General features: G+C 33.8%; 2 protein-coding genes across 14 annotated transcripts; one reads left to right on the top strand and one right to left on the bottom strand.

Annotated features, from left to right (window-relative positions):
- The first annotated feature begins 3,433 nt into the window (after positions 1–3,433).
- LOC133037732 (ARF guanine-nucleotide exchange factor GNL2-like) lies at positions 3,434–9,544 on the top strand. Its single transcript, XM_061115169.1, has 2 exons — positions 3,434–4,671; positions 6,058–9,544. Exons 1-2 carry the CDS (start codon positions 3,608–3,610, stop codon positions 9,179–9,181), a joined length of 4,188 nt encoding a protein of 1,395 aa, XP_060971152.1. The 5' UTR covers positions 3,434–3,607; the 3' UTR covers positions 9,182–9,544.
- Positions 9,545–10,983: 1,439 nt separating this feature from the next.
- On the bottom strand, positions 10,984–26,527 carry LOC115716339 (uncharacterized). Of its 13 annotated transcripts, XM_061115180.1 has the most exons (10): positions 26,079–26,513; positions 25,806–25,939; positions 25,651–25,683; positions 25,226–25,305; positions 14,847–14,937; positions 13,455–14,725; positions 12,850–12,905; positions 11,944–12,529; positions 11,607–11,851; positions 10,984–11,477 (listed from the first exon to the last, which is right to left on the bottom strand). In XM_061115180.1, the coding sequence occupies exons 8-10, from the start codon at positions 12,103–12,105 to the stop codon at positions 11,132–11,134; spliced, it is 753 nt and encodes a 250-aa protein (XP_060971163.1). In that variant the 5' UTR covers positions 12,106–12,529; positions 12,850–12,905; positions 13,455–14,725; positions 14,847–14,937; positions 25,226–25,305; positions 25,651–25,683; positions 25,806–25,939; positions 26,079–26,513; the 3' UTR covers positions 10,984–11,131. The 13 variants fall into 13 exon arrangements, with proteins under 13 accessions (XP_060971163.1, XP_030500967.2, XP_060971159.1 ...); XM_030645107.2 differs by lacking the exon at positions 25,226–25,305; XM_061115176.1 differs by lacking the exon at positions 25,226–25,305 and having other exon boundaries at positions 11,944–12,351; positions 12,501–12,529; positions 13,455–14,937.
- Between the last annotated feature and the right edge of the window lie 1,134 nt (positions 26,528–27,661).

Consider the following 27,661-nt stretch of genomic DNA (forward strand, 5'->3'; position numbering starts at 1 on the left):
AAACTCAATTAATTTTTTTTAAGGTACAAAAAGATCTTTAAAAATAGATTTTATGTTTGATGACTATGCTAGTTTTTTTGTACCATTTTTTGATGGTTTTCATGCCTTTTTTGGCTTTTATGCTATTTTTATGGCTTGCCCCTAATTGTTTAAGGTAGATTTGTGATATGATTAATGTGTATGAGAAGTATTTTATTTTGTATACCTTCTTCAAATTACGACTTGTCTAATCCGACAAATAAGTGTTTCAAGTCTTGACATTAAAATATGAATTATCTTACCATTTCAAATTAATTATTTTTCATTAAATTGTATGGTAATAGTTTTATGTATTGTTAATTTGTAGGTTATCGGTTTTGAGGAGGGCCAACTGTTAGAGAAATTTTTTTCGATAAGTTTAATTTAAATATTATTTGTTTGAGAGTCGTTATCTTCTAACTATTGAGAATTTCTTATATTATGTTTTAATATCATCGATAGGGATTGATTTATTTTTTTATCTTATTTTATTTTGTAGATGTTTGGGGACTATTCTTGATATGTTAATGAGTTAGCGTGTAGTATTCAGCGATACAAGTTAAAGCTCTAGCTCTTTGAGTGTACTGTTTGAGAAAATTATAGTTTTATTGTATAAATTTTTGGGGGTAATTAATTTGTCTCATATTGCTCGTTGACTTTAACAGTTCATGGTTTGACAAAGCATGTCTTTCGGTTAGACGAGAAGTTATCCAGGTTCAAGAAGGTTCATGCACTGTTTACGGATGTATGCATCATAAATTCACGATTAATATTAATCACCCATCTTTTATGTTTTATTTACAATTTTACAGCATAAAATCTTTAATTACAAAAATACGCTTGTAAAGTTTTAAAATTACAAGAATACACTTTATTTGCTCATCAAAAACTTAAAAAAAAAACAACTAAAAAATAAAGAGAAACCAATCTTACAGCAACTATAAATCAACTATAAATAAACTATAAAACAACTAAAAATATTAGAAAAACAACCACATGACAACTATAAAATAACCAAAAAATAGTTTATTATTTTTACTAAATAGGTATTTTTATAAATAAAAAGTTCAAAGAATAAAAATGAAAATTTATTTGTATTAATGTATTTTTATAAATTTCTTTTAAATTTTTGATCTATTAAGTAAAATATTTTCTAATATTTATATAGAGGAAATTACATTATATATTCATTTGACTTTATTTATTTTAATTTTTACCTTTATTTCATATTTTTTAGGGATTATTTCACAAAAACATAAAAACAACAAAAAAAAAAATATATAAAAATATGGTTTCACGGAATTTTAAATATTTTTACGATTTTTTTGATTTTATTTACAGAAAATACGGTCTTTTTATGTTGTAATCTTGTTAATTTGTTGTTGATTTTTTGTTATATGTATGTTATTTTTTGTTCTTATTTTCATGTTACTTTTATTTAGTTTTCTTATAAATTTTATGTTGTTTTGGTGATATTTTTTAAAAAACCGTAAAAATATATAAAAAAAAATATATATTCTTTAAACGTAAAAATGTAAATATTTTACAAAAAATGGTGTCTTATGTAATTATTCTTATTTTTTAACATATATTCACTTTTATATGATGTGTTGTACCCTTTAAGTTAATATAAATTATGTGCTAAATTTAATAGAGAGGGTGAGAATATATTAAGCAATATCCTCTTATAAAAATAATGAGTATATTTTAATAAAATGTAATATAAAAGTATTTTTAATTAATGGATAAAAAATATTCTTCAACTTATCCTACTTATATTAAGCATTTATTTCTCTATTGCGATTTGGCGTCTCACCTTTAGAGATCTTCCCCTTTAGCTAGGAGTTACGCCTGTTGTGGAATCTAGGGCCCGTATGTGGGACTGGGTTACCTTTTTTGGAACCTTAGGACCAGAGGAGTGGATACAGATGGCTTATTTCTTTATGCTTCTATCGTGGTTGACACGATTTGGAGGGCTCGAAATGACAAGGTTCATAAAAACAATATGGGTAGCTTGAAACATTATATTGACTCTATATATTATTGTTACGCAGATTATGGATCCAGTTTGCTCAAGTCTTGACAGGTTGATGATACTCTGGGTTGGTCCCCCTCGCCTGAGGATTGAGTCAAGATCAACAGCGATGTCAGAGTCAGGGTGGAAACCATGTGTGTGGTGGCAATTGCCAGAGATTATACGGAATCGATTTTGTGGGTGGCAACTAACAAGCTTCACTTCACTAACCCTCTTATCGGGGAAGCGGCGGCTTGTATGTTAGCTTTGGAGACGGCAGCCACAATGCATCACCCTTTTGTTATGGTGGAGAGTGATTCTAAGATGGTGATCAAGAACCTAAAGGGTGTCGAATGCTTTTGGCGGCTTGAGAACTATGTAAGACAATGCAAACATCTCTCTACTTTTTTCACTAGTTGTAATTTTTTTTATATTTCTAGAAACTGTAATTTTGCGGCCCATAATGTGGTCAATTGGGCGTTTGCCAACAATGTTTCTAGTATGGTAGAAGTTTTTACTATTCTGAGTATTATTTTCTGTAATGACCGTAAGGTTTAACTATTTAGTTCCTTCTAATATATAGACTTTATTTTCAAAAATAAAAATAAAAAAACTTATCCTACTTATATATACATACGTGTAGGGTCTTTGTTGATGATCTGGAATTAGATATATTAGGCAGCAGAGTGTTAGGGCATCACTTTGGGTAATTGGCATCTTCTTCAAATGTCAAACCTAATTAATATAAAAGAATCTCTCATCACTCTGTCTCCCACATTAATATTCATCATTAAGTAATTTCCAAATTAATTATATATATATATATATATATACGTGTGAGTGCAGTAATTAATGCTCTCTCTCTCTGTATCATGAAAAAACTTGACAACGTAGCTTCAGTCCTGACCCTGATCAGAGGAAGAACGTATCAACTTCAAGTTTGTTTGTATTTATATAAACATAGGATATGATTTTGTCATGTTATTGTACTTTCACGGATTGTAATCCGTGATGTACGACAGCCGTCAGACGAGAGAGTTATTTGATTTGACTGTTGAGATTGATCTAAGAGTAATTAAGGTTAAAAAGTGGAAACGTACTTGACACTCATTTAATGTACCATAAGACTCATCTAATGTATCACAGAATACATTCCGTGAAAGTACGTCACCCACAAATCATATCCCTATAAACATATATAAATATATATACGTACGACATCTTCTTTAATATAAATAAGATAAGCAGAGCACCGAGTGTGTACTGACTCCTCCCACGTGGTTAACTAATAAATTATTATTAGTATTAATTTCTCATAACTATTTTGTTGGAAGGAGAGAAAAAAGGCAGAAATTTTCAAAAACACTTTTCTTAACCATGCAAAAAAAAAAAAAATGTAAATAGTAAAAACTCTATAAAAAGCAAACCATTATATAACCTCTACTACTTTCTTGTTTAATTAACCACAAAATATAAATAATAATAAATTTAATTTAATTCAATCCTTAAACTATATATGATCAATATTTACCATACCTTCAACGGTTTCTTCTTTTGTCGTTTTCTGTTTTTTCAATGGTCTTTCTTTCCAAAATGGAAAAAGAGAAAGAACAACAAAAATCAAAGAGAAAAGAATTAGGGCTCTCATGCATGCTCAACACCGAAGTGGGAGCTCTCCTCGCCGTAATCCGCCGTCCGGCCGATCCTAATTCCCACTACCTCGGATCGCCCGAAGAATCCCAAGACAATGCAATTCTCCAATCCCTAAAATCCCTAAGAGCTCTAATTTTCAATCCACAACAACAATGGTGCACAATAGACCCTTCTATCTACCTCTCCCCATTTCTCGAGGTGATACAGAGCGACGACATCCCTGCTTCGGCCACGGGAGTCGCCCTCTCTGCTCTCCTCAAGATTCTAAAACTCGAGTTTTTTAATTTAAAGACCCCAGCCGCAGCTGAGGCCATTGCTACAATTGTAACTTCCATTACAAATTGTAGACTAGAAAAAACCGATTCAATCTCAGAAGATGCTGTAATGATGAAGATCTTACAAGTCTTATCCGCGATTATGAACCACTCTGCCTCAGCTCTATTAACCGATCAAGCGGTTTGTGTTCTCGTCAATACTTGTTTTCAAGTTGTTCAACAGTCTATTGGCCGAGGCGATTTGCTTCAAAGAAGCGCTCGGTACACAATGCACGAACTGATCCAGAAAATATTTTCTAAATTGCCCGAAATAGAGGTGGTTACGAGCATTAAGGGTTCGGGATTGGGTGAAGAAGAGGAAGAAGGAGGTGAATTCGAAGGGGAATCGGGTTATGGGATTCGGTGTGCAGTGGATGTGTTTCATTTCTTGTGTTCTTTGTTAAATGTGGTGGAATTGGTTGAGAATAGTGGTTCGGAATTGGGTAATAATACTTCATTTTGTGGTGATGAAGATGTTCAAGTATTTGCTTTGGTTTTAATTAACTCAGCTATTGAATTGAGTGGTGATGGGATTGGAAAACATCCAAAGCTTCTTAGAATGGTTCAAGATGATTTGTTTCATCATTTGATACATTATGGGACTTGTTCTTCACCACTTGTTCTATCCATGATTTGTAGTACAGTCTTGAATACCTATCATTTTCTTCGCAGGTTTAACATTCCTAAATTTTATATTTATTCCTTAATTCATTTTTGCATGCATGTATGCTAATAATCATGATTATGATATTATAACATTGATCATCATAAAATATAGTGCATTGCTATTATTCTAGCTAGGCACATAATAAGAGTGCCTAACACCACACCAAAACTATATTATATATTAAATTAAAATATTTTAACTCGTTATTAAATTGTACTAGTAGTGATATGATAATTTTTTTTAGTGTTGGGCACTTAAGGGGAAAATTCTACAAAAGAAATACAACTTTTGCTAGGACATCTCTAATTTTGATATTCGGAAAAACTATAATCTAATTTTTTTTATATACGACCTATCTTATAGTTACATAGATATTTTATTTATTTTCGAAAAATTTAAAATAATTCATGAAAGTTCACACATGTATAAAAAAAAAAAACAAATGTAAAATATTTAAACTTTGTATTTAGTGTTGTAAATTATTAAGAATTTTTTTGAAAACTAATAAAATACCTAGCTACAACTATAAAGTAGATCGTGATATAAAAAAATTGAATTATAATTATTTTAAATTTTAAAAATAAAATGTCCCATAAATAGTGTTTCACCTTTAGCGATTTCTGAAAATATAGAATATTTTACGAACATATTAATGCAGTTTTTTTCTCGACATCTAAATAGTTATAATTTTAAATTTTATATATGTAATACTTACACTATAATTATATAATATATCTTGTAAAATTTAAAAATACTCATAACAATTTATAATACAAAAATAAAATATTGACATAAAAAAAAAAAAGACATACATACAATAAACTGTTTGAATCTTCACAATATAAACTATTATAATTTTATGAAAAATCAAATACAAAAATATGTATTTAAAGTTCCAAAATAATTACTTTTGTTCTTAATTCTTATTTAAGGTAACATTTGGTTGGAGGTAATGAAATGGAATGGAATGGAATGGAAAGGAAATAATTTTCATTCCATTATTTTGTTTGGTTGCATTTTAAAGTATTGGAATGACATTCCAATGGAATGCTCTTTCCACCATTTTAGTGGAATGGTTATTCTATTTTTAAAAGAAAGGAATGACCATTCCAATAGTACAAGGAAAAAAATTAATGATTTTTTTATCAATTTTTTTTATGCATTTTAAATTTTATTCCATTCCATTCTTATTCTTATTCCCATTCTCATTCCTATTCCTATATTTTCATTCCTCCCAACCAAACGCCTCCTATTTTGTTAACTTAGCTTAAGACACAAGAAAAACAAAAAACACAACACTGCATACAATACAACCTAAACCAAGAACAAATTAACACCCTCTACATTCAATTATTGATGTGTTTTTTTTTGTGTTATACATTTGTTTGCAGATTCCTTCGTCTCCAAATAGAAGCCTTCTTCAACTTTGTTCTTCTTAGAGTTCCAACAACACAAGGAGTTTCACTCCAACTCCAAGAAGTTTCACTTGAAGGAATCATAAACTTTTGCAGACAACCAACATTCATAATCGAAATCTACGAAAACTATGATTGCGATCCACTCTGTCGAAACATCTTCGAAGACATCGGAAAATTACTCTGCAAACACTCATTTCCAGTAACAAGTCCTCTAACTTCCTTAAAGATTCAAGCTTTTGAAGGTTTAATGATTATAATCCATAACATAGCTGACAACATAGATAGACAATATGACAATGATGATGATAATGATAATGATTCAAGAACACTTTTTGAGCCATACCCAGTTGAGATTTCAGAGTTTAGACCCTTTTGGGAAGATAAACCAAGAAATGATTCAATCAATTGGGTTGATTTTTTAAGGTTTAGAAAAGCTCAGAAGAGAAAGTTACTAGTTACTAGTTACCATTTTAATTGTGATGAGAAGAAAGGTTTGGAGTATTTACAGCTTTCTAAATTGTCCCCTGATCCTCATGATCCAAAGGCTTTAGCTTTCTTTTTTAGATACACTCCTGGATTGGATAAGAGCATGGTTGGTGATTATCTTGGTGATCCTGAAAGTTTTCATCTTCAAGTTTTGAAGGAATTCACTGAAACTTTTGAGTTTTCAAGTATGATTCTTGATCATGCTCTTAGAACTTATCTCGAAACGTTTCGGTTGCCCGGTGAGTCTCAGAAGATTACTAGAATTCTTGAAGCTTTTTCTGATAGATTTTATGAACAACAGACTTCTGATATTTTTGCTAGTAAAGATGCTGTCTTTATTTTGTGTTATTCTCTTATAATGCTTAATACTGATCAACATAATCCTCAAGTGAAGAAAAAGATGACAGAGGAAGAGTTTATTAGGAATAATAGAGCTATTAATGGTGGTAAAGATCTTCCTAAGGAGTATTTATCTGAACTATTCAACTCAATTTCAAACAATGCTATTACTATCTTTGGTCAATCTGGTCAAATTGTTGAAATGAATCCAAGTAGGTGGATTGAGCTTATAAACAGGTCAAGAATTATTCAACCTTATAAGTTAAGTAATTTTGATGATGATAAGAGAATTGGTAGAGACATGTTTGGTAGTATTGCAGGGCCATCTGTCTCTACATTATGCGCGTTTTTCGAGCATGGTGATGAAGAAGAAATCCTCCATGAATGTGTTGAAGGTTTGTTTTCAATAGCTAGAATAGCTCAATATGGATTAGTAGAGACCCTTGATGAGCTTCTTGCTTCTTTTTCAAAATTCACTACTCTTTTGAACCCTTATGCCTCTGCTGAAGAGACCCTTTTCGCCTTTAGTCATGATTTGAAGCCTAAGATAGCAACACTTGCAGTTTTCACTATTGCAAATAACTTTGGTAACTCTATTAGAGGTGGTTGGAAGAACATTGTTGATTGTTTGTTAAAGCTCAAAAGACTTAAACTTCTTCCCCAATCTGTCATTGAATTCGATGCTGCTAATTTCGGTACTACATCATCAGATTCTCAAGCTACATCAGAACAAGGCCTCTCTACTCCAAATGATTCTAAAGTTGTAAATGTTAGCAGATTCTCTCATTTTCTATCATTGGAAAGTATGGAAGATTCACTTTCACTTGGTGTGAGTGAATTTGAGCAAAATCTTAAGATTATTAAACAATGTAGAATTGGTAACATCTTCAGCAAGACTTCAAACTTGCCTGAAGATGCTTTGATCAATCTCGGGCGGTCTCTAATCTTTTCGGCTGCAGGGAAAGGACAGAAGTTTAGTACACCAGTTGATGAAGAAGAAACAGTTGGTTTCTGTTGGGATCTAATCATTGCCATTACATTGGCAAACTTACATAGATTCCAAACCTTTTGGCATGCTTTTAATGATCATCTCCTTGCAGTTGCTCAATTCCCTACCTTTTCGCCTGTCCCATTCGCTGAAAAAGGCATTGTAGGCCTCTTCAAAGTTTGCCTAAAGCTACTTGGAACATACCAACAAGAAAAAACCCCTGAGGAGATGATTTTCAAGTCTATAAACTTAATGTGGAAACTTGAAAAGGAAATACTTGACACTTGTTGTGAGTTCATAACAAAATCTGTTAACAAGATTTTAACTGAGTTTCCCGCGAATTTGAAGACTCAACTCGGTTGGAAATCTGTTCTACACTTGTTGTCAATCACAGGTAGACAACCTGAAACTTATGATCAAGCTGTTGAGACTTTGATCATGTTGATATCAGATGGAACTCATATCTCAAAAATGAATTATACTTATTGTATTGACTCTGCTTTTAGCTTTCTTGCTCTTAGAAACAGTCCATTGGAGAAGAACATAATGATTTTGGATCTATTGGCAAGCACAGTTACTCAATTAGTCCAATGGTACAAAACACAGTGCTTAGAGCTCTCAAATAGTAACAATTTCAGCGCGACAAGTAACGCGAGTAACTCTTCATTCGAGGAAAATTTGAGAGCTCCTAGCTCATTGAACTTCTTCATGAGTTTGTTCATCAAACTAGGCGAAGCGCTGAGAAAAACAAGCTTAGCTCGACGAGAAGAGATAAGAAATGCTGCAGTTATGGCTCTTCAGAAAAGCTTTATGCTTGCTGAAGAGCTCGAGTTTACCCCGAACAACTGCATTAACTGCTTCAATCTTGTGATCTTTGCTATGGTGGATGATTTGCACGAAAAGATGTTCGAGTATTCGAGGAGGGAAAATGCTGAGAGGGAAACTAGAAGCATGGAAGGAACTTTAACAATTGCAATGGAACTTTTGTGTGAGATCTTCTTGAAGTTGATGACACAGATTTCGAATAGTCCTGGTTTTAGGACATTTTGGTTAGGTGTTTTGAGGAGAATGGATACTTATATGAAAGCTGATTTAGGTGAGTATGGTGTGTCTAAGTTACCTGGTGTTGTTCCTGACTTGTTGAGAAAAATGATTACTGAGATGAAGGAGAATGGGATTTTGGTTCAGAAAGAAGATGATGATCTTTGGGAGATTACTTATATTCAAATACAATGGATAGCTCCTTCCATTAAAGATGAGCTTTTTCCTGAAGAAAGCATCTGATTCGGGTTTTCAATACAATCAAATAGAAAGCTCCAACGAATTAGGATTTCACTATTGAGCCAGGTCATTTCGGGGCAAGCAGATCATTTATGATGAAGAAAATGGACTTAAACAGAATGATTCGAAATTCTTGCAAAGTGAAACCATGAAGTACCAGACACGAGATAGATCTTTCAAAGAACAAGGCTTTATTTATAATTGTAAGGAAAAAAAACAACCACTTTGAATGCTAGTTTCTTTTTTTTTTTTTAATATATTAATGGAGTACAATAATTAAGGTTGATTGTAGTCCCTAGAGTTCGTATAGAATTGAGAATTGTAATTTGTTTTAATTCTAGAAATCGAAAAATGAAATTTGTTTTCGAAGGAAGTTCAGTTTCTATTCCCGAAACTGTTAGAAAAGAAAAGTCATTGTTCTTTCTTTTTGATCGAATTATTAGAAGTTTCATGAAACTAAGATAAAGAATCATATGTTAATGCTAATTAAAATTAAAGTTCTTTCTTTAGCTTAATTATCGGTTAGAAGATTTCGTTTCTTCTTTAACATAAAACTAGAGACTAGTAACATGAACAACTTCATTCCAAAGAAAATAGATTTCAACATAAATCAACTTACAAACAATATTTAATCACATATATATAATATATTGTAGTGACATATATTCAGGTGGTTTGAATGAACATGTATGCTTTTGTGATATGAGTTTGTTATAAGTAGACAGAGCATGTGTGGCTAAGCAAGCTTAGATTCCAATCCCAAATGGTTTTTGGGGTTGTGCATGTGCTAATTAAGACTATGTACATCCAAATTTAATTTCCATTCATGTTATATTTATATAATATAGTATGTATTTATATCATTTTAATTAATGTAGTCAGCTAAAATGTTAAAAAATATACAACTATACATGAAGTAAAACATTAAACAAATAAAATTGAAAATGTAACATTTATGAGATGAAATGAGGGATGAGTATATCATGACATGGATTATAATAATATGAGTTTTTTTTCGGCTAAACACTTTTAATTATCATTCCACTTCTACTTAATTCTTTAAGCTCAATTTTGATGATAAAATTTTCTAAACTACTGAACTGAATAATTTTTAAATAATAATATTAAGTGTACCAATATGAACATATCATGTATACAAGAGTGTATACATAAATAGTCCATAGTGACAATAAAAAATCGATGATACTTTAAATTTGCTACCAGTTCAATATAGAAGGTTTTATCTCTAAAATTTAAACTTGAAAAGTTAAATACAAGTGAAATGACAATTATAAGGGTTTAGCAGCCAAAAACTCTAAGGTGGCGTTTGGTTTGATGTAATGAAATGGAATATGAAAATGAAATAATTTTTATTTATTTCTTCGTTTGGTTGCATTTTAAAGTATTGAAATGACATTCTAATGGAATGCTCTTTCTACTATTTTGGTGGAATGACTATTTCATTTTTAAAAAGAAAGAAAGACTATTTCAAGGTAACAAGAAAAAAAATTTAATAATTTTTTTTATCAATTTTTTTATGTAATTCAAATTTTATTCCATTCCATTCCTATTCTCATTCCCATTCCAATTCTTATATTTTCATTCCTCCCAACCAAACGCCACCTAATAATATTATAGCTATACAAGTTAGCATGATTTTGGCCTTTCGTTTAATTATTTTCTTTTCATAACTACCAACTTGTAACTTAAATAACGTGAGTCAAGAATTGATCAACAACAATGGAACAATAACTTAATTTTTGTATCTTAGTGGAATGTAATTTCATAAAGAATAAAAGAGAACAAAACAGAACAAGATCCGCTATATACATTACTTTTTTTGTGTAGTGAATAAGATCAATAATCACAATAGAGATTGAGATTACAAAAATGTTATTTTCCAACAACAAGTAGTTGTAGCTATAGCTAGTTTGACCAACCAAAAAAAAACATCTAAATTGGTCTTCCTATAATAATGCCAAGCTCTTCATCTTTTATTGGTCTTCTAATACTAATGTCTTCATCAGAAATATCAACAATGGCACCACAATGAAAGTTAACATCCAAGAAATAGAGCATGAAAACCAAAACAAAGCTATAAACAAACATGGGAAGAGGACCGAATATCCATAAGAATAGAGCGAACGAGATGTAGAAAGCTCGTAACCCTAGCGAAAAGAAATAGCTTCCGGTGTTCACACTCCTTCCTACAAAATCAACTATGAGCTTCTCGTGTTCATCGTCTTGTGATATCTTCTTGTATGGCACATTCACTAGAACACTTGCATAACTATAGTAACTGCAAAAAAAACACAAACAATGAATAATTAAGGATTGAGTTGTGTTGGTACTGGACACCACTGATGTCTTTTTGCGATACTAGATCTATATGAATACTTTCGATATATAATATATATGAAATTAATACCTTATGGATTGCAAGTTGAACAAGAAGGCCACTAATAAGGAAGCCATTATGGAAAAGTATTTGATAGATAAGCTTGCTTCACTTTTGTCTCCAAAAATAAACAACTCAATTTTGTTTTTCCCACCGCTGGTCATCAACACAGCGATTAGAGAACTCAACATAATTGCCATCGAGGCCATAAGGGTCGACGACATTATGTTGTTTCTCAAACTCTGAACAGCAAGAACACCATTATTGTGCAAATTCTGCAAACAAAACAAAATGTCATTTAGATTCAACTATATACATATGCATCCAAATATTAAACACAGAATGACGACGTTTAATTTTAACTAACCTCCAACATAGCACGAGCCCAAGAACGGCGGTGAATAGCATTGATACCGATGATGGTCTTGGTGGGGTAGTTTATAACTCGGTAGAGAAGCCAAACATGGTAAGCCACCAAAGCAAAGAGTCCTAATGGAACTAACATATAATCAATAACCCTTTTCTCCATTTTTCTTTAGTAGCCAATAAGTTTGGAATGGGGTTTTAAAACTTATAGTAAACTTGAGTTAAAGACTAAGAAAGGGAGAAAATGAAGAGTGGTTTTGAAGAGAGACTGTATATGATCAATGAGTATATATAAGGAAAAGTGTAAAGATATTCTTCTTCATACGTACGGTGGTCTTTCTTTAGCCACCACCGTCTTTGATGGCGTTATCTTTGGCAATCAAAGCTGGCATCTTCTTCAAAGTCAAACCTATAAGAATCTCATAAGTCTGCCACATATCATTAAATAATAATATATATAAACAATATATTTATATATGTGTGTGTGAGTGTACTATATAGTATTATATAAAAGCTGTGTCTCTTTCTCTCTGTCTGTTGAAAAACTTGAGAACGTACGGTGCACGATGCCATATATAGCTGCAGACCTGATCAGAAGGAGAACTTATCAAGTTGAAGTAAATATAAGTATATATATAATGTATGCGTATGTGTATACGTACTAGCTCTTTTTTGGTACATATATATAAATATATATATATATAAATATAAATGATAATAAGATAAGCAGAGCAGAAGATGTGACTCATCCCACATGGGGTTTTTATTTGGCTTTTAGCATCTAAATATAAATTTTATTTTACACAAACATTGTTTTTGTTATAATATATTAGTTTAATTGATGTATGTAGTCATAAATTATTATATATAATAAAATTAAAAATAAAAATTATTGACTGTAACTTACTCTATAGAGGTTAAGTTCACTTTATATTTGAATTGTTTAAGGGTACATCAACAGGGCTGCACATCAAGTGAATTTATCAGCTAATTAAGGGCTTTAGGTTCATGAAAATAGGTACCGAACCCGTCTTATTAAATTCAAGATTTTACGAATCGGGTTCGGTTTTTAGCCATTACCAGTAATAAAAAAAATCAAGGGAGAATCACCATCAAGCTGAACATAAATTGTAATTATATTTATGTATGATACATAATTCAGAGCAAGAATAATATGAAGCAGCATAAAAGAACTTAGTCCTATTATAGATGATGAAATGAAATCATTTATTCACAAAAAGAAAATCTTCTAACAAATTCTCAATAAATTTCTCTATTATTTTAGAATGATATCAATAGGAAGAGACACATATCAAGAGGGCTTACTATAATGTTTTGAGTAATGTTATAAATGAATTTAAGGTGACACGGTACGATTTTGGCATGGTATTAAATTGCATCAATATAAGATATAATGCATCAACTAGTATGGGAGGTAACCCCATTGCAATATTCATAATTTTGTTGTTAAGTCATAAAGAAATCAAAATCTTATTATAGTTGAAATATCACCTTTCCAAATGTGTTCCCTTCTTGTATTTTGATCAAGTTTCCCTTACATTTCCCCACCTGTGGTATCATTAAATTGCTTAACATAATAGTACTGGACTGGAGATATGAGGAGGACTAAACCAATCTTTGCTTTCCTCAGTCCATTTGATGAAAAGGTTTGGGGTATTTGCTGCCTTAGGCTGGCAAAAAGTGCCTAAAAGATGAGAGAAACCCCACTCTGGATTGCAAAGCAGTTTCCTAGTTTCACTGCTTTTGGTGGAAATAAGAATAGAAGCTTCAAATCAAGCAGTCATTCCCAACCAGAAAACCACTCAAACCTCAAATCTAATAGTTGATTTATCCCCAACAATTTGGTCCCCACAATAAGGCAGAGACTTTTACATAAGAAGATTAAAAACCCTTTCGGGAGTGATCATTATTCTGCGATGGAAAACACCGCAATAGACAAATATGAATTATCGATATGCTGAACTCGCAAGTCCAGCAACTCGGAGGGCATTAACAAGGGATCCCCAGACAGTTCTAAGGGGAAAAAATTGTTGAGTTAATCAAGTCTTCGGACAAGCAGAGAGGGATGAGGTAACTCCAATTATTATTTAATTGTATTCGTTTCTTTTAATGATCATTATGAGGGATATAAATTCACACTACACATCATTATGATCATGGAAGCACGTGATTATATCTAGAACTATGTCACACTATAGTACATCACCAACTGATCGAGAAAAAAAGAAACAACAAAAATGAATGAACCTATGAAACTTACATACCCAGTTGAAGTTACTGATCTATCCGAAAATTATGAAGAAATCATAGGACTGGTATTTGAGAAAATGGTTTTTCTTTCTTCAGTGAGAAAACAAAAACCAGTGAGGAATGAGAGAGAAAGAGATTAAGCACAATGTGAATGTGTGATCCTAGCTTTAGATATAATCATGTGCTTCTATGATCATAATGATGTGTGGTGTGAATTTTTTATCTTACCACATCAAATCACTTTGTCAAATAAAAAGAAACTAATACACTAAAATCAATTCGAGAACCTATAAGGAGGCAGTCGTTCCTCCAGTTACCCCTGCAGGACATATCGAAGGCACTGAACCTGGATCACTGCACAAGGGAATAAGGCTGGAAGATCAAGTGGGGCAGAATCTACTCGAACAGTAATCGTCACCAGCTGAACGAATAGGACCACGATGGAGAAAATAGTCACAATGGAGAGCATGATGAATGTTAAAACCGATCGGATCACAAAGATCTGGTGAACACTGCAAGCACATTATCGTGTACACCAGAAATATCATCAATGTGGAGGCTTTGTCTAAATACATGGCACCTAAGGTGCAAGATTTTAGGGGCAACACCGACCCTCATGACAGTATGCCTTACATTTCAAACAGAAGACGGCAATGGTGTCCATTACACCCGGCAAAGTTGAAGCAGTGAATTGAAAAACGTTCACGCAGAGTCTTTGATGGTCCTGCACAGTAGCATTATTATAGTTTATGTTAGAAATGTTGAGGAACTTAGGCACTCAATTACAACTGAAGTTGATGTATGAATATGAGAACCTCAAATAAAGTTGAGCCAAAAAAATTGATAATTGCATAACAAGGATAACATATGATAATAATCCTCGTACTCTAATAAATAAAAGACTACAAACAAATGTTTAGGAGAAACCTCATTCTTTTCTCAGAAACACCTTTCAACCTCTATATTGAGCTCTATTTCTCTCACTCAAATTACTCTACAAAATTGGAATAATATGATCAAATTCAAATGACAAATGACCAAGATCATATGTAGCTTGTATATGGCGGTGACATTAGGCGGTGGAAGCTTATGTAATGCATGTTGTAATATTACAGCTTTGTTACAATTTGTAACACTTCATCATTCATTAATTATCTTCAACAGCTTTGTAGAAAACTCTCACTTCCTTCAACTATTCAATATTTGATTGAGAAGCAATAGTCATATATGGTTTGACTTAATTTTGAAAGTTCACAAAAGTGATTTTATTTAAATATCTCTCTCACTTAACACTTTTGTAATTCTTGTTTTATTTCTACTTTGTCACTTCCATGCCGCTTATGTTTCCGCTAGACCAATGGATAATCGACACAAATAAATTAGCCATTGTTAATCGGCTTTATTAACATAGCTGCAAAGTTGTCTCTAGTGTAGATTATTTTGCAATTCAACATATAATCCTCCACCTTCTCATGAACAAAATAATATTTGATGTGTATGTGCTTTGTTGAAATGAAATGCCAAATTATTTGCCATGTGCAAAGTGCTCTCAATGTCACTTGTTTGTAGTCGAACTCTTCCAGACAAAAACACATTCTAAGACGGGCTTACTTATGAAATCACCAACACAATCTGAATCAACATAACTTCTGACATTAAAGTTTGATTCCCCACAACATAATGTGCATTTGAGGTACTCTTGATATATCTCAGATCCTCCTCACAGTATTTCAATATTCTCTACCCAAATTTTCCATGTATTGGCGAATCGCTCTTACTCTACTGCTAAGGCTCATACTTGAGGATAGCTTGAAGTTAAAAGAAAACGAGGTAGAGATTGGCTAACAATCTTGCATGTTGACGCGCTGCAAGATTTTCTTGAAGTAGTTCGTCTTCAAAGGTCAAATCTTCCTATTATTTCTATCTCGGTATAAAAATCACCAAGACAGAAATAGGAAGAATCTCAAAAGAAGTACTTTCAGAAAATGCTTCAACATGCAAGATGTAAGTCAATATCTACCCTGCTCCCTATTAATTCAAGTTATTCTCAAGTATGAGCCCTAACAGTGAAGCAAATAGGTTAGTGGGAAGTTTAATGTTTGCTATGATATGTACAAGAAGAAACATTGCTTACATAGTGGGAGCGGTTAGTCGATACAAAGCGAATCTTGGTAGAGAGCATTGGAATATTGTGAAGAGGATCATGACATACATCAAAGGTACCTCAAATACTGCATTATGTTACGAAGGATCAAACTTTATTGTTAGAGGTTATGTTAATTCAGATTATGTAAGTGATCTCGATAAAAGTCAGTTCACCATAGGATATATGTTTACTCTTGCTGGAGTTGTAAGCTGGATTTTAAAAATGCAATCAACTATACAGAATGTGTGCGCCAAAAAGGCAATTTGGTTGCAAATGTTACTCGAAGAGCTTTGGCACAAACAAGAGAAAATCATTAAGTTTTGTGACAATCAAAGCACTTTCCACCTGAGAAAAATTCAAAATTTCACACAAACACAAAACTCATACGCGCCAAATATCATTTTGTTTGTGAGGAGGAAAGATGTGTGGATATGCAGAATATCCATATTAGAGATAACCTAGCAAACATGTTAATAAAGTTGGTTAACAGTGACAAATTTATTTGGTATAGAATCATAGATTCTCTATTGGCCTAGCGGAAACGTAGCAGCACGGAAGTGGCAAAGTAGAAAGGAAAGAAGAATTACAAACGTGACTTAAGTCGGAGAAAAAGGTTGTAAATAAAGCCCCTTTTGTGGATTTTCGAAATTGAGTCGGCCATATATAACTATTGCTTCTCAACTAAGTGTTGAATAGTCCAAGAATGTGAGAATTTTCTACAAAGTAATAGAAATTAATTTATGAATGAAGTTCTACAAATTATTTGTGACAAAGTAAGCTTGCATTCCACAAACTTCCACAGCCTAAAGTCACCCCATATACAAACTATATCTACGAGTTGATTATCTCATTATTATAGAGTAATTTTAGTGAGAGACAGAAAAAGAGAACTCAACATAGAGAAAGAAAGAGTGCGAGAGAAAAATAAGTGAGGTTTTTCAAAGAAATTGTATTAATATCTTTGCTATAACAAAATTTATCTACAATTGCCAATTATTTTGAGTTAATGTTAGACCTCCTATGAGGTTTACTTGGCAAAGGGTAATAAGGGAACAAACATGAAAAGGACAGTGAGGTGTGTGTATGAGGGAGGGCCTTTTAGTAATTATTGAGTGGTTGGAAAGGCAAAACAGTGACAGCTAGTGTTAGTGGGAAAAGTTATGTAAGAACTCAGATTTCATCAAGGTCTGAAAGAACCATTGTCTTGCCCTTTTGTTGTTGCTTTCCTCTTTGACAAATACAATCAAGAACCATGGCTGTTATGGTTTTTAGTTTTTAGCTGGTGTGTTGCTATTGTTTTCTAGTTATTGTTCAATTGCTTGTGGTGCTTTTTTAGTATAGTTTGATCTTAGGTGGTGGCTGAATACTAGGAGTGCCAAACTAATGGAGACGATTGAGGAAGAAGCTTCTCATAATCAAAACCAAGATGAAATGACCTATGTGAAATGAGCTTTGATGAGATCAGGCAAGAGTTGCTACAAAATTAACCAATGGTCCCAAGAGTCCAAGCCACAAAGAATCTAAGGAGCGTCGGCTTCATATAGCTCTATTCTGGGCAGTAGCAGTGGCAACAACAACAAGGTAAACACAAAGGAGATGGAGCGCGATGCCATGAGTTCAAAGCAAGAAAAATTGAATTACCAGTTTCCTTAGTTCTCGAGCCAGACGACTGAACATAGTGTGTTGAACAATATTTCAGTTTGCAACAGTTGAAGCCTGTCAAACAACTCGAAGTTGTCGTGCTATGCTTGGAAGGTCTGGCTCTTCGCTGGTTCCGCAGGGAAAATAGACAGCAAAAATTTGCACTTGGGAAGAACTCAAATCGTTGCTGCTAAGACAATTCTTACCAGTTCATCAAGGTTCTGTCCATGATCGTTTTCTAAACTTGCAACAACTTCGACAATACAAGAATACATTGGCTTCCTCGCTTGGAACGATTGATGGATCACTGAAGGAATCAGCATCTATGAACAGGTTAGTCATGGAAATACAAAACACTAATATCCTTAGTGGGCCTCTTCAGATTCATGGGTTACCCATGAGTTCAAAGGGCACTTATGTGCAAAGCCCAACAATAATAAACAAAGAGAAGTACGTGCCTTCATCTTCTTCATTGCACGACACAACCAATGGGTATTATTAACCAAAGCAAAAAATCAAGAGAAAAAAATAAAGGAGTTAACTTCGAATGTGATGATACCTAAGCTCGTGGGCATCGTTGTACAGCTCTAGAGTTGAAAGTGATTCGAATCTAGGAGAAGATGTGGGAAGCAGAGTAGTCGGCCATCGAGGAAACCTTAGGAATTCCAACCGATGAGGTAGTGGAGGCGCAAATGGTACAGGTTTTTTTAAACACAATGGACATACTTCTCCTAAAGCCATGATATTATTAGGGAACATCAATGATACGGAGGTTTGGTGGACAGTAGGGCACCCACAACTTCATCTCAACAAAAATTGTGAACAAATTGGCTCTGCCAATAGTTTCAACAGTTTCAACAGAATCTTACGGGGTACAGAAGGGAACCAAGAAAGCTGGGTATGGAACCGAAAATTGTAAGGCAATTCAATTAACAGTCCAAGAGCTCGTTATTATTGATGTTTTTCTCCCTCTTCCCTTAGACAATACGAATATTATTCTTGGGGTACAATGGCTGGAGACTCTCGGTCACCCAATGGAAGGAATATAGAATGAAGTTAAATGTTGGTGGCAAATCAATCACATTAAAAGGAGACCCATCCTTGCAACGATCTTGAGTCTCGATTAAATTTGTGATTCAAGCACTTCAACACAAAGGAGAGGGCGTTTAGGTCGAGTTAACAATACCTTTGTTTTTCCAGAACGAATGGTGAAAAGTCTCTCAATCTCAAGCCTGTTACAGAAGTATTCAATGGTGTTTGAGACACCCGCAACTCTTCCACCAACAAGAAATCACGACCATGCTATTATCCTTCAACCAGGGACCTCACTTGAAAGTGTGCCATCTTATAAATACGCCCACGTACAGAAAGATGAGATTGAAAAATTAATGGGTCAGATGTTAGCGGCAGGAATCATTCAATCTAGTACAACCCTGCCCAATTTTTCACGTAAAAAAGTAAGATGGTAGCTGGAGATTTTGGCACTAAGGTGATTCCAAAGATTGATTTGAAATCTTCTTATCATCAAATTCGGGTTAAGGCAGAGGATCTTCACAAGATAGCTTTTAGGACTCGTGAGGGACACGGAGTTTTTAGTGTCCCTGCCACTTTTCAAACTGCCATGAACAAGATTTTCCAACCACATCTCCATGACTTTGTGTTGGTACTCTTTGATGACATATTAGTGTATAGTCCAAATGTCGAAACTCGTGTAGAACACCTCTCCATAGTGCCCCAAATCCTTTTTCAGAATCAATTCTATGCCAACCTCAAGAAGTGTCGTTTTGGGCCGTCGAAGATTTAGTACTAGGGCCATATTATTTCGGGGTAGGGAGAATAGGTGGACCCACCAAAGATCCTGGCGATGCTTGATTGGACTCAATTGACTACTATTTGTGCTTTTCGTGGATTCTTAGGTCTCACGAGGTACTATCATAAGTTTATGGTTGGATATGGTAGTATTGCTCATCCAATTACGAATCAATTGAAGAAGAATCAATTTTGTTGGTCCAATGAGGCCACAACAACCTTTCATCGTTTGCAGGAAGCGATGACTACTGTTCCTGTCTTTGCTCTTCTCGACTTGCTGAGATGCAAATTTGTGGTCAAGACGGACCAAAAAACTCTAAAGTACCTTCTTGAACAGTGAGTCTTAACTTCAGACACGCAAAAATAGGTGATCAAGCTATTCGGGTATGATTTTAAGATTCAATATTGACCCGACAAAGGTAATCGGGTTGCAAATGCTCTAACTCGGATGCCTTCGGTGGAGTGTACTATACTTACTACAAAATCTTTTTTTTTTTTTGAATCGGGTAATTATTATAATAAATTTTGTAGAATCTAAGAATATGTTAGCATTGTTCATATTCCAATGGCTTAAAATTGATCTAATAATAAGAAAATAAAAGATTTTTCTTAAAATTCACTACAAAATCTTTGCAGGATTTAGATGTTGTGACCAAAGAAAATCAGTCAAGACAGTTTTTTAGCTCGTAATCTCACTAATTTGGAGAGAGGACTTCTCTTTTGAGCATGGGAAGTTGTTATATAAAGGCAGATTAGTTTTATTTGCACCCTTAAACTTGATTCCTTAGTTTCTAAAGGAATATCATTGGTCTTCTATTGGGGATCACTCAAGCGAGACTTGCACTTATCAAGCCAGAAATGTTTAGTTGATTGGAATGAAGAAGTATTCTGCCATGTCTCTAGTTGGTCTTCTACAACTGCCCAACCAAGTTTGAAATGATTTGACTATTGACTTCATTAAAGGGTGTAATGTCCCAGGAATTATAGTTATAATTAAATAGGCATATTTTATGAAATATAAAATTATGTGTGTTAGAAGATTAATGGATAAGATTACGATCTTACTACGATAATTAATGAGTTAGATTTATTAATCAAAATATAAAAAATAAGTGTAATTTATTAACTACAAAGATATTCTAGAATATATATACATGACATACACATGCTATAAGTGAATTAAAATATATTTAGATCCAACAACTGTCAAAACTCAATGGATTGGCCAGAGATATCACAACAATATTTTATGAGTGGTAATAGTAATGAGAAGTTTTATTACGGGGTATTTTAACTAATTCAGTGTTAAATTGGATGGAGCATTAAGGTAACCTAACTCCTTCGTCTTTTTAAAGTTTCTGTATGAATAGTTTTGTTTTGAATTTGAATTTAGGGTTAGATTCTATGGAGTTAATTTGAGTATTAGAATTTCTACTGTTTGTTTAGGAGGGTTTGGGGTTTTGAACTCAAAGCTCACCCAACAATGGTAAATTTGACTTTTGGTGATTTTGGATGCCTTCAAAGTGTGGAATATGTTTAGATTATCGCATACTATTGTTTTAGTAAGTTTGATAACATTTGATTAAGGTGGGAGTTACCTTTAAGGGCCTGGAGTTGTGTAGTTTCGAACACTTTTCTGCCCAAAATGGTTTTGAATGAGTTATACCTACCGTGGTAGATCTAGGTGATGAGAGTCGGAAGGATAGTTCCAGATAGGGTTGTACAAGGATTTTCGTAAACCGCCCAACTCGAATAATCCGCCCAAATCAAACCGAAAAAACTGATAAAAGATACAAACTGAAATAACCCGAAAAAATTCTAAATCGCTCAATCAGTTAATTAAGCGGGTTGAAAATAGACCCAACCCGCCCAATTAAACCGACCAAACCAATTTAACCCCACTTTTAGCCTTTTTTTTAAGTTCAGTTTTTCACTTTAAGTCTTTTATTATTATTATAACATAAATATAATAATAATATATATTGAAAAACACTAAAGGAAATGACCTTGACGAGTGACGAGACCTCTCATCTCATTCACTGTCTCTCTCTTCATCTCAGCCTCTCATGTTATCTCTCGTATCTATCTATGTTTTTCATAGTCACACTCACACCCAAAGTATTTTCATTTCAGTTGAAAAAAAAAAAAAACTCTTAGCTCGGTTTGGGCGAGTTAACCCGACCAAATCGACCAACTCGTCGGTCGGGTTAAATTTTTTTTTTTTAAATTGGGCAGGTTGGACGTAGAATTTTGCAACCCGATCTTTACGTTGGGTTAAAAAATATGTAGTATAAACCGACCGACGTACAGTCCTAGTTCCAGATACTAATTGCGAACAGGCTTCGAGTTATTAGTACCAGATAATAGATTGTCCGGTTAGTTGTGGCTTAGCCGGTAGAAATTGAATCTGCGAGATCCCAGATGCGTGTCATTAGGGAATAGTTTGGGGAAACCCGGTTGTGAGGTTCCGGGAAGGAAGATTCCAAAAGGGAGGACTTCCGAACATGAGCTTCTGGATATGTCTCCAAGCAAGGATTTCCGTATAAGATTTTCGGATGGGTTTACTCAGTTTTGTTTTAAGTCTTAACGCGAATTTGATTGAATTATTTACCCATCATTACTATTGTGACATAGGGCCCGGATCATCAAGGGTTTCCCATTTTCGTTAGCTAGAAGACTTGAAATTGGACTTGAGATAAGAAAAGTACAGTTGTACCCCTTTGAATACATTAAAGGTGATACGGTTATTATCGTATGTGCAGAAGAGTTATTACTCTCCAAAAACTGTTGTAGGGTGGTATGTGCAGAAGAGTTATTACTCTCCAGAACCCGTTGTAGGGTGGTATGTGCGGAAGAGTTATTACTCTCCAAAACCCATTGTAGGGTGGTATGTGCGGAAGAGTTATTACTCTCCAAAACCCATTGTAGGGTGGTATGTTCGGAAGAGTTATTACTCTGTAGAACTCATTGTATGGTACTATGTGCGGAAGAGTTTTACTCTCCGAAAACTCGTTGTAGGGTAAAAAAGTTGTCTCATTAGGCAACGGATTAAAGGTTGTTTTATTGGACAACTGAGAGTAATGGTTACTTTATTAAGTAATGAAATGCTTTGTCTCATTACGCAAATAATCATTATCATGAGATATCTGAAAGATTATTTAATGTTATATAATTATTGTGATACTACTTTTCTTGTTGAGTTTTTGTGACTCACAGGTGCTATATGGTGCAAGTAAAGGGAAAGGCATAATAGGACAACCATGAGACCTAGATCTTCTCTGGCAAGTGTACATATCAACTCTTCCAGCTAGTTTCACCGAAGTTGTCAAGAGAAATTTAATGGCACTTTTGAATTAAATATCTTGATGTAAAGATATTATGGAACTATTTTGTAATTAAGGGAATCCCGAACCTAAAAGTTGTTTAGCCGAATTATATACATAGTAAATAAGAATTTTTAATAAGTCACACTTTCTTTTATATACAGTTGGTTTATTATTATAAACTAATTTAAAAGCGCGCACACACGGCGTCCCTATGGGATAGGGTATTACAAAGGGTTACCAAAATCAAAAGAGGTCGACACTATACTTGTGGTAATGGATTGTTTGAGTAAATACAGCCATTTTATTCCACTTCGGCATCCATTCACAGCTAAAACTATGGCTGAAGCCTTTTTCCAACTTGTGGTAAAGCTCCATAGGGAGCCCCGCACCATTATTTCAGAACGCGACCGTGTGTTCCTCAGTCATTCTTGGGCTGAACTGTTTCAACTCCAAGGGATAGAACTCGAGCATAGCACGGTGTATCATCTAGAAACCAATGGACACATCGAGGTAGTCAATCATTGCTTGGAAACTTATGTTTGTTGCTTTGCTTCAGAGAAACCTAAAGTGTGGTCTAAGTGGCTGTCGTGGGTTGAATATTGGCACAGCACTTCTCTCCACACCTCTTTGGGTTGTTCACCTTCCAAGGTGCTTTATGGTCATGATCCCCTTGCTCTTGTTCGCTACACTACTAGGTCTAGACAGTAGTAGCAATGGATTAACTTTTAGAGGATCAAGATGCCTTTCTCGATGATTTGAAGATGCACTTGTTGCGTGCCCAGCAAAAAATGAAAAACATTGTTGATTCTTCTCGCCGGTCATGTGGAGTTCCAAGAAGGTGACTTGGTTTTTGTCAAGTTGCCCTTATCGACAAAAGACCCTTGCTCGTCGTAAAAACGAGAAGTTGGCTGCTCGTTTTTATAGGCCCTTTAAGGTACTCTGCCAGATTGGCAAAATGGCTTATCAGTTGCCCCTACCTTGGTTCTCCACCCGGTGTTTCATGTGTCACAACTTCGAGCAGCCTGAGGCATGGCTCATTCCTCTCCAACACTGCCTCATCAACTCAGTACTGACCTTGAGTTGCAAGTGACCCTAACGGCTTTGCTGGATGTGAGTCACTCTAAGGAAGGTACTACAGGAGGAGTGGGGGTGCTGATTCAGTGCCAGGACCCGCCAAATTTTGAAGCGACTTGGGAACAATTTGAGAGTGTCCACACAAAATTTCCTTCTTCTAACCTTGACGACCAGGTTAAGGATTTTTTTTTTCCCCGAGGGGAAGGGGGAATTGTTAAACCTCCTATCAGGTTTACTTATGCTTTAGAAGGGCCAAGAGCAATAAGGGAACCAATATGTAAAGGGCAAAGAGATGTGTGTGAGGGCCTTTTCGTAATTGTTGAGTGGTTGGAAAGGCATATAGCTAGTTTTAGCGGGAAAGGTTATGTAAGAATTGATATTTTTCTCTCTACATCAAGGTCTGAAAGGACCACTGTCTTCTCTATCTGTTATTGCTTTCATCTTTGAGAAATACAATCAAGAACCATGGCTGTTACGGTTTAGTTTTCTGCTGGTGTGTTTCTATTCTTTTCTAGTTATTGTTCTATTGTTTTTGGTGCTTTTTTGGTGTGGTTCTATCTCAGGTGGTGGCTAAATCATATTAATTAACTTTATTTGAGGTTCTAATTTTCATATCTCAAATCCAAATGAAATTGAGTGTCCAAGTACTGCAAAATTCCTAACAGTTTCAACAACTGCCTTCGAAGCCAATCTCATCTTACGAAGAAGAGCTGACTAAATTGTTTATCAACAACTTTTCCGTTAGCGTGAAAATCATGAAAGAACCCAAAGATCTTTCATAGTAAAAAAGGCCAGAACAGAGCCCTTAAACAACTTTTCTTTAGAAAGTATTAGATGCATCAAAATAGAAGTTGAAGCAAAGCCATTTTTTATTTAAAAAGAGTGAATTGACTGACTGAAAAGCCATAAAGTCTCGACAAAGGCTATTCAGGGTTAAAACAATCAGGCTTGCACAGTATATGCTGATCAGAATATGTTAGTGCTTAATAAATTTTTTAAGTCAATAATCGACTTACAGAAATTGGTGCAATCTCTAGCTAACTTAAACTGCCTTTTGTTAATCTCATTGAAGAATAAAGTTTCCTCATTCAAAAACCTGAATAACAACCCAGACAGCACGACAGAACGGCTGTGATTATTAAGCAAAAGCAACTAATTTCCCACTACCTAAATTGCTCATCCAAAAAGGGAGAAAAATATCCAACCAAAAAAAAGGGTGAATCAGACTCAATGATTCTTATTTTTCTTTCTATCTGTGAGTTTTGTTCCAAATGTTTAATCACACCAAATAGAGCTCAATGATAAGCATAAACGTTCTATTCAAACTATGCCACTAATATGAATGTGTAAACAAAAACAACACAAGAATATATGAACTGCAACAAGAACCCTACTTTGTATCATAAATAATGAAAACAAGGATCAAGATCTGTTACTTTACCTCATCCCAAATCTCCAAGCATGAAATTTTTGTCTACAAAAATATATATTTGAAGTGTTTATATCAGCAGTTACAGTCAAAAATGCACATCTCATAATATATAATTAAAAATATTGATGAGTATAATACTAAATATGAATTATGAAGCATAATACCTCCAAAAACCCAAGATCCATCAGCTGCTGATCATCCATGTTTAACTTCAAATACATATAATACACCACTATTATACATGGCTTTGATCTATGCTACAGATCCAAATTCAGCTGAATTATTATCACTTTTTAACCTTCATAATAATAGCATAATAATGAGAAAAATGACCCAAAAATAAACATCTTCGAAGCTCAAATCTCAAAGGCTCAACAATCAAATACGAAAAAGGAAATTACGGAAGAAAAAGGGGAAAAAATTAAAGCTTTAATTACCTCAGACTGGAAACTTGAAAACGACCAAGTCAACAATCAAGTCTATATTCTTTTTTAGGCGAATCCTTCATTTACAACCATCAATAGTATCAGATCGTATAACATGAGGATAATTACCAAAGAGATCTTCATCGTTATCCTCAGTTTCAACTCACTCTCCATCTCTACAGATCCAATTCGATCTACCCAAACAAAAACCCAAAATCTGATCTTTCCAGATACAGATTAGGATTTTCAACATCAAATCAAGCGTTTCAGCATACGGATCTGAAAACAAACACCGTTCTCCGATTCCGAGATCGACCGGAATTTCCTCTTCTCCAAACCCTAATCGCAGCCAGCCGCATCTGAATTTTTTCATTTTTTGGACACATCGAAGCCCTAAGCCCAAAAAATGGGCTCCAGAGGTATCAGGCCGAAGGCCCAAAACTTTTGGGTCCGAGTTTTGGATCATGGGCCGGTGAGAGAACAGGAGCAATAATAACGGTAGATGTTACACGTGGCGCATTTTTAGTGGATGCGTTTGAATCGTTAAGAAAAGAGTGAGACAGAGTAAGAACCGTTGGGGTGGGTGGGACACGTGATAGTGAACTAAAGCTCCCTCTCATTCGCTTTGATTTTAATTAATTAAAAAATATAAATATATAAAATTAATTTTGCATTATTAGTCCTTGGACTATTAATATCTTATGATTTTATCCTTAAAACGTTTTAATACTTGCAATTAAATTCTTAGAATTTTAATTTATTAACAATTAAGTTTTTTCTTTTTTAAAAAATAAAAATAAAAACAATTAAGTCTCTTATGTTAAAAATCAAAACATTATTAATAGACAGCAGTAGTACTCAGCACTATCGTAAAGTGTCAATTTATGAATATTTAGCTGTTTTTATCAATAGTACTAAACAGCACTAATGTTGTTTCTTCAAAAATTATTTAAACATAATACATTATCATCTCAATTAGGGTCGGGTATTGGTTAAGACGGATTAAGTGGCCCACATGACCTAGAGGACTCTAATAAAAGTTTTTTTAAAAAACAATACATATAGGTGGCGTTTGGTAACACTTTTTTAATCAGTTTTCTGTTTTTAAAAGTAGAAAAGTGAAAATATTTTTCAAAAACATGTTCTATAAAACTGTTTTTACTTTTTAATTTTATAATTAGAAATCAAAATTTTAAAAACAAAAAGAATCACTTTCAATATTTTTTTAAACAGTTTTTTTTCTTAATCAATCTTTTAGATTAGGACCAGACCCGGACCCAAATCCCCTCCCTACGGCCCTGGCGCTAAACCCGACTTTTGACTTGAACCCGAATCCGACCCCGGACCTAGACCCGACTTAAATAAAATCAAAAAATAAAAATAAAAATAAACTTTATAGAACACACTTTTGTTTTCTGTTTTTAAAATTGAAAAACAAAAGTGGTTACAGAACGCATTTTTGTTTTTCAAAAACAAATTTTTTAAAAACAAAAATTTTACTTTCATTTTGTGATTAAAAAATTAAAAAACAAAAGTGTTACCAAACGGCACCATAATTTTGTAATAATTTATAAAAATATCACAAATATTTTAAA

This window comes from Cannabis sativa, chromosome 5, assembly GCF_029168945.1.
Source record: "Cannabis sativa cultivar Pink pepper isolate KNU-18-1 chromosome 5, ASM2916894v1, whole genome shotgun sequence".
NCBI classification, from domain to species: Eukaryota; Viridiplantae; Streptophyta; class Magnoliopsida; order Rosales; family Cannabaceae; genus Cannabis; species Cannabis sativa.

Coding starts and splice junctions, on each gene's coding strand:
- LOC133037732 (XM_061115169.1), top strand. CDS start 3,608: ATGGTCTTTCTTTCCAAAATGGAAAAAGAGAAAGAACAACAAAAATCA. Junction 4,672..6,057: donor ACCTATCATTTTCTTCGCAG/GTTTAACATTCC, acceptor ATTTGTTTGCAG/ATTCCTTCGTCTCCAAATAG.
- LOC115716339 (XM_030645108.2), bottom strand. CDS start 12,105: ATGGAGAAAAGGGTTATTGATTATATGTTAGTTCCATTAGGACTCTTT. Junction 11,852..11,943: donor GGGCTCGTGCTATGTTGGAG/GTTAGTTAAAAT, acceptor TTTTGTTTGCAG/AATTTGCACAATAATGGTGT. Junction 11,478..11,606: donor TTCAACTTGCAATCCATAAG/GTATTAATTTCA, acceptor TTTTTTTTGCAG/TTACTATAGTTATGCAAGTG.